Consider the following 13,477-nt stretch of genomic DNA (forward strand, 5'->3'; position numbering starts at 1 on the left):
GGATACCTGATAATAGTCACTGATTGCATTACCTGGGCAACCTGGCCATTCTTTTGTGATGGTTACTTTAGCTCCTGAATCCAGCTCACAGGCTCACCCTTTTCATACACAAATGTGCCCTTAAGACAGGATTTGCAAGCAAAAAGACAATGGGAAGGCTTTCCCCATTTGCCTCCCTTATTGCAGAGGAATATTTAAGGTCATTGGGAGAGTCAAAATGGCTTCAGGACTGCTCTCCCATACTATTTCAGACACATGGTTCATATATTTAGATATGTGTGCATTTATGATTATTTATTCTATATTTGAGATCTTAAAATTCTTATAACACATTCTTGTGCCTTTGAGCTAGCTTCTCTGTGGGTCTTTTTTGATATATTTGAACCACAACTTCTATTCACCCTGATCCTCAGCAGGGCGGGGCTGAGGGATTTTTGGAGAGCAGCAACATCTGCAGGGCATCAACATACACCCGGGACAGGGAGCCTGTGCTCTCCAGATGTTGTACAGCCACTGCTAAGGGATCAGGGGACTTTGGAAGTCCAACAACATCTGGAAGACTGCAGCTTCCCAGTTGCTGAAAGTGAAAATAATCCATATATAGAGGTTTATTGGAGTGGGACAAAATACCTCCCGAGATGGGTGCAAACCTGGTGGCCACCTACAAGAAACGTCTGACCTCTGTAATTGCCAACAAGGGTTTTGCAACCAAGTACTAAGTCATCTTTTGCAAAGGGATCACATACTTATTTCACTCATTATAATGCACGTCAATTTCTGACTTTTGTCTTCTGGGTTTGTGGGGTTTTTCCTGTTGTTATTCTGTCTCTCACAGCTACAACAAACCTACCATTAAAATTATGGACTGGTCATTTCTTCCTCAGAGGGCAAACGGGCAAATTTAGCAGGGGCTCAAATACTTCCCCCCCCTCACTGTATTATATATATTTCCCAAATCTGCTTTGAACTGAGAAAATGCCCAAGGGGCAGAGCGATCACGCCCCTTCACACCTCCCAGGAGTCACCTTGAGAACAGAGCCTGGATTCCTAGAAAGGATTTTGACACGTAGGTTTCTGTTTCGAATGCGACTCCCTTGCCGGAAACAACGTCACAAGCAGCTGCTTTTGAAAAATCCCCGCTTCCTGTCGGCTCTCTCTTTTTCTTACAGCGTGGCTGAAGCTGGATCGTGGATGCGCGCTGGGCTCGGTGAGGGGATCTCGGGTGAACTTAGGGGAGGCTTAGAGTGTCTGCAGAGAGACGGGAAGCAGAAACTAAAAGAAGAGGCGGGTGTTTATTTTACTATGAAATCAAGTCAGAAAAGCCTTTTGATTCTTTTGCTCTTTTTACATATTAACTTTGTTTTGGTTCTTTTTTTATTGCATTATATGTTGGAAACCCTTCATAAAATCGATTTAAAAAGGAAGGAAGGAAGAAAAGCATAATGACTTTTTCAGAATTTGAAGTTACTGGGGGTTTGGGAAGCATCCGTGCACCAATAGCAACATGTTTTAAGGTGCTTCCAGAGCAGAGCTTCTTTCTACAGATTTCTGCTTTTGCACCGCGAGGCAAAAGGGGGGATTTCAACGACGGGTCTAAAGCGCCCCTTCAAAAGGGTCTAATCTTCTTTGCAAGTTTCCTAGCCTGTTGTGGTGGTCTGTTACCCCGGCTATTCAACTTTTGATTTCCCCGTTCCCCAGGATGTTACAAAAGTGAGGCAGAGAGAGAAAAAACTTTTATCAAAATAAGGCACAGGGGTGGATTTTACACGGACAGCTGTAACTGAGAATGGAAGTGTGCCTACCCAGACATATATTTTAATATGAAGTTGTATTTTTTAAAAAATGAAGTTGTATTTTATCATATACATTGAGTACAACTCAAACTGGTTGAGTTTCTGGAGGAGATAGCTATTGAGACTGTGGTTATGCTCTGCCTCCAGCTGTGCTTTTGAATATCAGTTGCTGAGAATTGGGAGAGAGTTTCTGTTGCATTCAGTTCCTGCTTGTAGGCTTCCCACTAGAGGCAGCTGGTTGTCCCCCTATAAGAACAAGGGACCCTCTTTTGGCATTAAGTGGTTCATAAATAATCCTAAGAGATGGACCTTCGGTCTGACTGAGCAAGGCTCTTCTGGAGGTCAAGATATTTTTGTAACGTGAGCTGCCCTAAATTGAGTAAATGGTGTTTTAGTCTTGCATCTCATCACAGTCACTCTTGTTTTCCCCCTGCTTTCCTTACTGCTGCATTGTTTCTGCGAGGTGACCCATGGCAGATCAAAACCCCACAGTTCACTTCTTGTGGAAGTTGAGGATTTTTAAGGGAGGCCCATCTCCTACTCTCATATATATATGGTTTTTCAAACTAAAATTTTACAGAGATATATCAAACAAATCATAAAAACAAGATTCCAAGGAATCTCCTGGACTTCCTTCCTCTCCTTTGTGGGTCCTATTAGTAATCATTTCCTTCCGCATCTTCTATGATAGCCCAAACCCATTACTTCTTCCATTATGTCCAGAATTAACCTTAAACTACAAGTGGTATTGCAATCCTACTAACAATTTTAACTGTTTACAATGGTCTTTAAGATAAGTTATAAGTTTTGCCCATTCCTTATTAAAATTTTGGTCTTCCGGATTACTGACTCTTCTGGTCATTTTAGCCATTTCAGCATAGTCCCTTAACGTCATCTGCCATTCTTCTCTGGTAGGAACTTTATCTTCTTTCCAGCTCTGGGCCAGTAACATCCCTGCAGCCGTGGTCACGTACATAAATAGTCTTTTCTACTCCTTTAGGATAAAACTTCTCTGTTTTATCGTGTTTTTAATATTCTGTTGGGAGCCACCCAGAGTATATTATTATTTATTATTTTCCATTTCCCACCTTATCCCTGTAGAGCAGAAGGGCAGCTGAGTCTTCCTCTGAAATAAATGTGGTGTCTTTAAGGTTCTTCCCCAATATATAAAAATATATAATCCAATCATGGAATAGGGATGCTTATTGAGGGCTTGATTGGACCCAACACTATTGCTCTGCCTTAAAAGGTCTCCTTTCTCTTTCTCTCTTGGAGATGGCATCTCAGGTGGCGGCTGTGAGCTCCCCCATGGCAAGCCAGGCTTTGTGTTATGTCGAGAGGAGGCCGCTGGCCTCTGAAATCCAGCGAGGAGATGGTGATGAGAAGGCCTCCCTCTATCAGATCCTGCTTGAGCTCATGGATGCTGTGAATCGCCTTCCTGAGCCGACCTCAGCTGGATCTCCTTCCTGCCCTTCAGGAAGCTCAGAGGCTCCTTGGAGCCTGCAATGTATGTACTTTATAACCTGGGTCCTCAAATCTTCTCCCCTTCAGAGTCACTTCAGATGGCTGAAAATTCCTGAGGCCCGTCTGACACGAAATGACAGTGCAGGGGCGGAGCTCATCAGATAACCAGTGCTATATGGAGGCAGCGTGTAGTGTAATTGGGTGCAAATGACTGGCATAATTGTCTGTGGATACCTATTCCATCTTTGGACATTTGCTAAATTCTCTGCCTTGCTGTTTTTCCCCCTTTTGGCAAGGAGTTCTGTAGGTCAGCTTCCTGAAGTGAAGTACAGCCATTTGCACGTATCTTTACTCATCCCCTATACTTTATTGACCTTAATTTTTAGGGTTGTAAGTTGTTTTGAATTGTTTTAATATTGCGTTTAGGTGCTGTAACTGTCCCTTGGACCTTTGAGTGAAGGGTAGGAAATAAGTAAGTAAATAACATTCTCCTTTCACACTCAACCTTATTTTCCTTCACCCAGCTCCCATTGCCAGTTCCTTCCATCCTTCGGCCTTGGCCCAGTATACCTAAAGGAGCGTCTCCACCTCCAATGTTCAACCTGGGCACTGAGGTCCAGCTCCGAGGGCCTTCTGGCAGTGCCCTCACTGCGAGAAGTGAGGTTACAGGGAGCCAGGCAGAGGGCCTTCTCAGTAGTGGCACCCGCCCTGTGGGTCACCCTCCTGTCAGATGTCAAGGCAATAAACAACTATCTGACTTTGAGAAGACACCTGAAGGCAGCCCTGTTTAGGAAGTTTTTAATGTTTGATGTTTTCTCCTGTTGGGAGCTGCCCAGAATGGCTAGGGAGGCCCGGCCAGATGGGCAGGGTATAAGTAATAAATTATTATATTACTATTCCTCTCTGGTCCTTTTGCATTCACTTCTTCCTCCCGTATCAGCTCCCCTCTTTTACCCTCTTCTTTCCTGTTCCGTGTTTGTTACTTTATTATTACTATAGTAAATATTTTACTTTTCTCTCTCTCTCTCCTAGAGGAAGTTGTGGATGAACCAGTTTCTTCTGGGGAGGAGCCTAAAGCCCCCAGTGAAGCCACAGATGCCCACAGAGAAGGGAGATCCTGTGAAAGTTCAGAAGTCGCAAAGGCCTTGCTCAACATCTACTTGGGGCACTGCTGGGGCTTGGCCCACATCTGACGACTCCTTCAACGATAACCTTCTCTCCAGAACCTGACTCCTTTTGATGGCAGCGAGGGGCAGAGGCATGGGACTTGTATAACTGCCCGCATCTGACAGAACAGTGGGGAGGAGAACTGGGATGCTGTGGAAGCATCCGACTTTTCAGGATTCCTCAAGTGAATACCTCTCATTTCCTGGCATTGCATCAGGTGCAAGACCCATTGAAGTGAATGAATGTGACTAATTGGGGCATGTTGATTTCAATGAGCCTACTCTTGAGTTCAGCTTAGCTGCACAACACTTGAAGTCCCTCCTTATGGCTTACCTCTTCTGGGAAGCCTTTGGCAAATATGCACAGGTACCTTTGTAATTAAGACCAGGGTTGTTGTCGTCGTCATTGTCATCTGCCCTTCTCTCAAAGGTCCCAGGGCAGGTTAGGGCATTAACCCTCCCATTATATGTCAAGGAGATAAAGCACTACACAACTTTGAGAAGACATCTGAAGGCAGCCCTGTTTCAGGAAGTTTTTAATGTTTGATGTTTAGTATTTATATTCTGCTAGAAGCCGCTCAGAGCAGCTGGGGAAACCCAGCCAGATGGGTGGGGAATAATAACAACAACAACAAAAAATAATAATTTATTACTTATACCCTGCTGATTTGGCCAGGTGTCCCCAGCCACTCTGGGCAGCTCCCAACAGAATATTAAAAGCATGATAAAACATCAAACATTAAAAACTTTACTAAACAGGGCTGCCTTCAAAAAGTCAGATGGTTGTTTCTAACCTCACTTCTTGCATGGAGGGAACTGCCAGAAGGCCCTGGGAGCTGGACCTCAGTGTCCGGGCTGAACGATGGGGGTGGAGATGCTCATCAATAATGTATTCTAAGTATACGTATTTGGAATTATCATCTGCCTCCTCTTGAACCCCGTTCCTTCTTATTAAATTTATTACCCGTCCATCATCATCAGGTTCCAGGGTGGGTTACAACAATTTAAAATTCAGTCTTAAATTCAAGTTGAAGCAGATTAGAGACACAATAATATTGGTGGGGCCCTGAAAACAAACATCTCGGGTGTCTAAAGGTGTGGGGAAGGAGGAACCCTCCAGGAGTTGTTTAACTGCACCTCCCAGCATCCCTGGCTGTTGGTTGTGCCTCCTTTTGTTTCCTTACATCTGTTCTAGATTATAAGATGCTTGTGGCAGGGACTTGCCGTACCTGTTCTTTGTAAAGCCCCATGTTCATAGTGCTGTATGACTGCTGCTATGATTGCAACAATAAAATAATCAAAGGCATTTAAGACTGAGCTGATCCTCCAGGGCAGCTGAGGCGTTATTTTTTTGTTTTTATTTTGTGCACTGGGTGATGTTCACAATTAATGTGGAAGCTCAGGCACCACCCAACACTTATGCTGGTGCCGGAAACCCAGAAGAGTGTGTTGGGGGAAGAGCCGTCGGCTTGTGAGGATAAGGAAGAAGTCATAAGTAGCGAAATCTGCAAGGTGAATGTTTCATCAAATCATTGACTGCTTCTGTGTAACCACCATCACTTTATTTGTAGGGCGACCTTTGCACAAATAAACCACGCTCAAAGTGGCTTACAACAACGTATCATGAAATCAGCAATTGCAAGCATGGTTTCATAATATTGTAGCAACAAATTTGAGTGGACGTAACAGCATACAAAAAACAAGGAAACAGCACTACTGTAAGTGTAACCACATTGCGCCTTCTGGCAGGAACGCAAGCATTAAAGCAGTTGAAACATTTTTGCCTTGGTTCTAGATGTTCTAGCTGCTGCTGCTATGTCAGCTACAGAGAATCAGGTTAGTCAGATCAAATGTCTAAGGACTCAGCTAAAAAGGTAAAGGACCCCTGACAGTTAAGTTCAGTCACGAGCGACTCTAGGGTTGCGATGCTCATCTCGCTTTACTGGCCGAGGGAACCGACGTTTGTCCGCAGACAGTTTTCCCGGGTCATGTGGCCAGCATGACTAAGCCGCTTCTGGCGAAACCAGAGCAGCTACTTGCACTTTGACATGCTTTTGAACTGCTGTGTTGGCAGGAGCTGGGACAGAGCAATGCGAGCGCACCCCATCGTGGGGATTTGAACCTTCCGATTGGCAAGCCATAGGCTCAGCGGTTTAGAACACAACTGCAGACCGGTCCCAAGCAAACAGCTATACAGCAGCATATAAAAGTGTGTTGTAAAGTGCATTATACAAATGTGACACTAGATGGCGATGGTGAGCTATGGCAAATTCAATACATTTTCCAAAACATTCCAAAAAGCATTTTCATGGCATTTTTAAAATATGTGTCTAGAGTCCACCTACATTTTTGTTTCTGTAAAGAATTACTGCCTCATTTGCATCACCCGACAAGAGGCTATAAAATGGTTAACATGATTAAGTGTTTGTGTTGCTAATTCTTTTGGCTGCTGCGGGTGGTCGGTATTTACAACTTGCAGGATTCCTAGTAGAAAATGATCCCAGGCTCTAACATGGCTAAATGCATCATTTTGTTTGCCAGATCTAGTGGTGTCCTGAATTGCAGCATTTTCTTACACACATTCCAAATGTCTGGGACATTGATGTGTTAAATTACAAACAGGGTAGTGAGGGGCGTAGATTCTTTCAGCCTGGAGCACCCGGTCTTTTCTCCCCTCTCCTTGCACCTTGCAAGCCAACTTTGACAGATGTGCATAGTCACCCACCTGTCAAATATCTGACAGAAGGATGAGGTCAGAGCTGACGACTGCCACCTGTTCCTCATTTCTTTTTATATACAGTGGTATCTCGGGTTAAGAACTTAATTGTTCTGGAGGTCCGTTCTTAACCTGAAACTGTTCTTAACCTGAGGTACCACTTTAGCTAAAGGGGCTTCCTGCTACCACTGTGTTGCCACCGTGCGATTTCTGTTCTCATCCTGAAGCAAAGTTCTTAACCCGAGGTACTATTTCTGGGTTAGTGGACTCTGTAACCTGAAACATCTGTAACCTGAGGTACCACTGTATATACTGGAGGTCTTCTCAGAGCAAAGTATGTAACTAAATTCTCAAATGATAGTGAGGACTCTTCAGATAATAATCATATATTTCAGCCACTGGAGCGCTATCTGAAACCCTGAAGAACTGCGGCCAGTTTAGACACTATTGGGCAAGGTGGACCAAGAGCTCTTTGTGAGGCAGATTCCCGTCTTCCCAAGTGTGCTGCAAATGGCTGTATGTGAAAGCTGTGCTACTTCTTTCTAATAAAAATAATAGAGTAATAGGAAAGGCAAAGGACCCCTGGATGGTTAAGTCCAGTCAAAGGTGATTATGGGGTGTGGCACCCATCTTCCTTTTCAGACCAAGGGAGCTGGCATCTGTTAGAGAGTAGAAAACAAGGGGTAGGGGAAGCATCATCTCAACTTTATTAGTAAAACAGTCACCATTACATAACGTAAGCAATCAAAAACCTGCAGCAGCTATTATCCAAGTTCATACTAACAAATGAATTAAGGACAAGCCAAGAGATCCTGACCCAGGATAGTCGTTGTGCTCCTGTGCTCCAGATTTCAGAGGACTGCGACTCCCATCAGATTCAGCCAGCATGACCAAGGGTTAGGGAGATGGGAATGGCAGTCCAACACCCTCTGGGAATACCCCATCTCTGTGCATTTAGAGACATGTGATGAGAACTCAATGTCCAAAAGAGAGATATCTGAGCATTTAAGATATAGGAAACCTTTGGCCCTCCAGATGTTTTTGAACTACAACTCCCACCAGCCCTTAGCAAGCATGGCTAATGGCCAGGGATGATGGGAGATGCAATTCAGCAACATCTGGGGTGGGCCAAGGTCATCCACATTTGGTTTCGATGCCGAGTCTGTGAAAGGAAAATCCCCGTGGCCCCACAAAAAGAAGGATGGCTGTCCTTGATTTGACAGAGGAAAACGTTCCATCTATCTGGCTTCTCCCACAGATGGTTTTCATAAAACGATAAAATGCAACCAAACTATAAAAACTATGCAACAAAAGCAGTACAGCAACTTCTAAACCAAACGATCATCAAAAGGCTAAAAAACAACACCACACACAGCTGGTTGCCTACATGTCTTGGTTTGTGGCCCAAGCCTGTATCCCTGGATGTTAACAGAGGTCTGCACACCCCACACAGTTTAGGTGGTCCTCCGCCTGTGGGTTTTCTCATGTTCACGAAGGCTTGACTCATCCTCAAAACTCTCGCCACAGTGTGGACATTGGTGTGGCCTCTCCTCTGCCTTCCCGATCTGAAACAGCACCTGGGTGCCTTCGATTTTCACACAGGGAAAATATTTCTGTTCCAACGTATCCCGCTGAGTTCTCCGATGTTCGGTGAGGTTGGACAAGGACCGTGCAAAGCTGATCTTGCAGGTGGGGCACCTGGAAGTCTTCGGCCCCACGTGGCCCCTCTCGTGCACTCTCAGGTTGGCTAAGTGAGCAAAGACCTTGCCACACTCCTCGCACTGGTAGGGCATTGCTGTGTGGGCCCCTTGATGTGATCTCAGGCTTGTGCTGCAGCTGAAAGGTTTCCGGCATTGCGAACACGAGCGAGGCATCCTTTCAGTGAGCTGCGTCGGAAATTTGGCGGCGCTTCTGCAGGGACTGCGGCTCCTTTCCTCCAATTTCAAGCTCTGGTTCTGGGCTTCCATCACTTGCATTCTGATCCGAGGAGCAACAGGACATTTCTCCTTGCCCTCTTCCGGTTCCTCTGGTTTAAGGAAGATTCCATCCGCATCAGGCACAGACTGATCTTCTCCCTGTGGCTGCGGCGGTGGTTGTGGCTGCTGCTGCTGTGGCTGCTGCTCCTCATTTCCCTCTGGCCACCTTGGCCAATCTTGAGTGCCTAAGTTCTGTCCTACCACTTCATCTGCCAAATTTTCTGGGGGCAACTCCATTGGTTCTTCCTCCATCTCTATCACTGGCACCTCAACTGTGGAAATAGGGTGGGGGGAACATGCAAATTAGAGAGAGTCTTTTGGATAAGGCCAATTGCCTATCTAGTCAGCATCCTTGAAGGAGCTGGGCATGTTTAGCCTGGAAAAGAGGAGACAAGAAATATGATAGCCTCCTCCAAATATCTCAAGGGCAAGGAAGAGGGAGCAAGCTTGTTTTCTGCCGCTCCAGCATGTAGGACTTGAACCCATGGCTTCAAGTTACAAGAAAAGAGATTCCTACTAAACATATGGGGAAAAAAACCTGAAAGAAGAATGGCAGACAAAATTAATGGACTATGCAGAATTAGATAAAATGACAGGAAGGATTCGAAACCTGCGGGACCAGAGATTCACAGAAGATTGGAAGAAATACACGAACTATCTGAAGAGCAACTGTAATCAACAAATTACGCTAGTAGTACTACAAGAAGTTTTGTAAGAAGAAATGTATGAAGCATTGCAAAGTAGAGAAAGAATAGAGATATTAGTTATGAGTTAAATGTAATTGTGGAAGTAGGAAATGTATATTTAGTGAATAGACTGGAAAATTTTCAGATGTGATTGATGGAAGTAAAAAAAAATGGTATAAGATATGAAAGTATGTTTAATTACTGTTGAAAATGATATGTTGACAAACTAATAAAATTTTATATATATATATATATATATATATATATATATATATATATATATATATATAAATTTATTAGTTTGTCAACATATCATATGGGATTTTTCCCATATATATATATGGGAAAAAACTTTCTGACAGTAAGAGCTGTTGGACAGTGGAATGGTCTCCCTCGGGAGGTTGTGGACTCTCCTTCCTTGGAGGTTTTCAAGCAGACGTTGGACGGTCATCAGCCATGGATGCTTTAGCTGAGACTATTGCATTGTGGGGGGTTGGAAGGGAAACTGTAGTCCAACTCTACAGTTCTATGATTCTATGTATGTGGGAGGTGTAACTGAAAAGGAAGTTGGCCCTCAAGCCACAAGTAATAATAATTTATTTATAAATTTAATAACAATTAATTTATTATTTATACCCCACCATTCATTTCATTTATTACGGCCATAGGCCCATACAGGTAAAAACAACACATAAGTGACAGCTTAAGCCGTAGGGGGGAAAAAACAAAAACAAAAAAGCAGTCGCTAAAACACCACTATAACAATAAAATACTATAAGATGGAAAGGCATACTACGCCTTAATTAGCTTGTAGTGCTCCTTGTCGTCGCTTTTGGGAAAGGACAGCGACCAGGAATCTAGCCACCTTCAGGGTCGTGTGGGTATCCTTGTCCTGCAAGATTTGGGCAAGGTGGAATTTTGGTGGGGTACCCTCTAGTTTCTGAATGATTGGTCCCAGCAAATTTGCCCGTGGCACATTGAACAAGGGGCAAAAGAACATAATGTGCTGGAGCGACTCCGGCGTCACCTTATCACATTCACACACGGCGGGGGCTTGGCCCTTTGAGAATCTATGTCTCAGGACATTTGAGGGGAAAACGTTAAACCTCGCTTTGGTGAAGGCCAGTCTATGGGCAACAGTCGAAAGGGAGGAGAGGTATGATGGGACGCAGTAAGTTAAAGTGATACCAATGTTCTGGGGCGAGCAAACACCTCCCCCCAGCATATAATTTCGCTGTAAGTCGATGTCATCCAGTCTTTGGCGGATCAATCTTTGAGCAGTGATTTGGTCTAGTTTTAGGGAATCTGAGGGAGAGATTCCATAGCTCAGGAGTTTGGCATGAATTCTACTAGTCCAAAGGCTAGAGAATTCATCTCGCCATAAGCATTGGACAAGGTAATGGTTTGGTAATCTATGCCACAGTGATAACCAGTAATTGAAGACTTGCTTCCACAGACAAGTTTCTAAGGATGCGATCTTCAATTCTAGTCGCATGGCTGCGTTGCTTACGCACAGGGGGAGCATTAGGAGCCGACGTAGGAATTGGCTTTGCAGAGTCTCGAGGGGAGCAAGATCTGTCATCACGGCCCAGAGCGGGGCAGCATAAACAAGCACAGCAACCACTTTTGCCTTGAACACCTTTAGGGCCGAGGGAACATGCAAAGCTCCATCTGAAAAGAAGAATCGGAGGAGCGCATATGACAAGGTTTTGGCCTTGTTAAGTAGGTGTTGAATTTGAGCTTTCCACCCCAAATTGTATTGAAAAATAACTCCTAGGTATTGAAATTTTAGGACTTGCTCTATTTTTGCTCCACCAAGCTTCCATTTGTATAATCTCCGGCTTCTGGAGAAAATCAGAATCTTGGACTTAGCATGGTTGATGGTTAATTGATTGAGTTGACAATACGTGGCAAAGATCTTCAGAGCTCTGGTTAGTCCAACACGTGTATAAGATAGAATTACCGCGTCGTCCGCATATAAGAGGAGTGGACAGCGGTAATCCGCTAGTCTAGGCGCGTGTATACTTGGAGATGAGTTAACTAGGGGTGCTCGCATGTCACTGATGAATAGGTTGAATAGGCAGGGAGCCAATATGCATCCTTGGCGCACTCCCTTGTTTATTGGTATCGAATTTGTGAGGTCGCCCGCAGGAGTGAGTCTCACTCTGGCAAGGGTACCTTCGTGGAGCTGGCTTATGAGCCATAAGAGTCTTCTATCAATGCCCTGTTTCGCAAGTTTCTCCCAAAGAATATTTCTAGGAATGCTATCAAAGGCTGCCTTTAGATCTAAGAAGGCGGCACAGAGGTAGCCCCGGGGAGGGGAGGAGTACTTCCGTGCCAGGTGATAAAGAACTATCGCATGATCGATTGTAGAGCGTTTAGTTCTGAACCCTGCTTGTTCGTGACCAATCTGGTTAGTCTCGTCTACCCATCGCAATAATTTAGTCAGCAAAAAGCTGGCATAGATTTTCCCTATGATCGAAAGGAGGCTGATGTTACGGTAGTTTTCCGGCTCCGTTGGAGAACCTTTTTTATGAATTGGTACTATTATGGCCTCCTTCCATATTTTGGGGATAGGGTTAGGGTTAGGGTTAGGGTTAGGGTTAGGGTTTCCCCAGCCACTCTGAGCAGCTCCCAACCGAATATTAAAAACACAATACAGCATTAACATTAAAAACATCCCACAAGTTCACCCAACCTGTGTGTGAGAGAGAACTTAGCACTGACCCATGACCAGCTCTGTGCTCTAGCAGTGTGGCACAGTGGTTAGAGTGTTGGGCTGAGACCTGGGAGACTGGGGTTCTAGTCCCTACTCAGCCATGGAGCTCACCAGGTGACCTTGGGCAAGTCTTCTCAGCCTAGCCTACCTAACAGGGGTGATGTGAGACAAAATGGGGAGAGGGAGAACCTTGTACACTGCCTCAAACTCCCTGGAGAAAAGGTGAGACATACATGTAATAACATAAATAAAACTAAAATAAAATAAGTGGTCTCACCTACGGCTTCTTCTTCTGACTCTTCTGATGCTGGTTCTTGCGTGGGGACGTGTTGATCCATGGTTATCTTCACAAAAGCAACACTGCTGTGTACAAAGTAGTAGTAGTAGTAGAAATAAAAACCAAACAAATAGTTATTTATACCCCATCCCATCTGGCCGGGCCTCCCCAGCCACTCTGGGCGGCTCCCAACAGAAAAATAAAAACACAATAAAGCATCAAATATTAAATACTTCCCTAAACAGGGCTGCCTTCAGATGTCTTCTAAAAGTCAGATAGTTGTTTATTGCCTTGACATCTGATGGGAGGGTGTTCCACATAGTGGGTGCCACTACAGAGAAGGCCCTCTGCCTGGTTTAATGCAAGATTTAATGCCACTGATCTTGGTTAGAATATAAGAAGAGCCTAGACTCAACACTAGGAAGAACCTCCAATATGGTTGTTGTTTTTTTTGTTTTAAAAAAATACCAGATAGCTTCTAAGTAGATGCACATTTCTGTGAGATCAAGCTGAATTGATTTAGTTCTGAATTAACTGCAGTGTGATGGTACAGTGTAACTGCAGTGTAGGGACGCGGGTGGCGCTGTGGGTTAAACCACAGAACCTAGGACTTGCTGATCGGAAGGTTGGTGGTTCGAATCCCCGCGACGGGGTGAGCTCCCATTGCTCGGTCCCAGCTC

The 13,477-nt window shown here is 44.5% G+C and overlaps 1 protein-coding gene and 1 long non-coding RNA gene across 2 annotated transcripts; one reads left to right on the top strand and one right to left on the bottom strand.

The window, feature by feature from the left end:
- Nucleotides 1-1,137: 1,137 nt before the first annotated feature.
- On the top strand, nucleotides 1,138-6,510 carry LOC128409308 (uncharacterized). Its single transcript, XR_008329208.1, has 3 exons — nucleotides 1,138-1,207; nucleotides 3,069-3,300; nucleotides 4,290-6,510. It is a non-coding gene; the product is annotated as an uncharacterized LOC128409308 (long non-coding RNA).
- Nucleotides 6,511-8,593: 2,083 nt separating this feature from the next.
- Nucleotides 8,594-12,858, bottom strand: LOC128409293 (zinc finger protein 691-like). Its single transcript, XM_053379643.1, has 2 exons — nucleotides 12,798-12,858; nucleotides 8,594-9,387 (listed from the first exon to the last, which is right to left on the bottom strand). The coding sequence occupies exons 1-2, from the start codon at nucleotides 12,856-12,858 to the stop codon at nucleotides 8,594-8,596; spliced, it is 855 nt and encodes a 284-aa protein (XP_053235618.1).
- Nucleotides 12,859-13,477: the final 619 nt, after the last annotated feature.

This window comes from Podarcis raffonei, chromosome 2 (assembly GCF_027172205.1).
Source record: "Podarcis raffonei isolate rPodRaf1 chromosome 2, rPodRaf1.pri, whole genome shotgun sequence".
NCBI lineage: Eukaryota > Metazoa > Chordata > Lepidosauria > Squamata > Lacertidae > Podarcis > Podarcis raffonei.

Bases quoted from the DNA above. Each gene is read 5' to 3' on its own strand.
- LOC128409293 (XM_053379643.1), bottom strand. From the start codon at position 12,858: ATGGATCAACACGTCCCCACGCAAGAACCAGCATCAGAAGAGTCAGAA. The intron at 9,388-12,797 runs GTGAGACCACTT...CTATTTCCACAG, and splicing joins GTCAGAAGAAGAAGCCGTAG to TTGAGGTGCCAGTGATAGAG.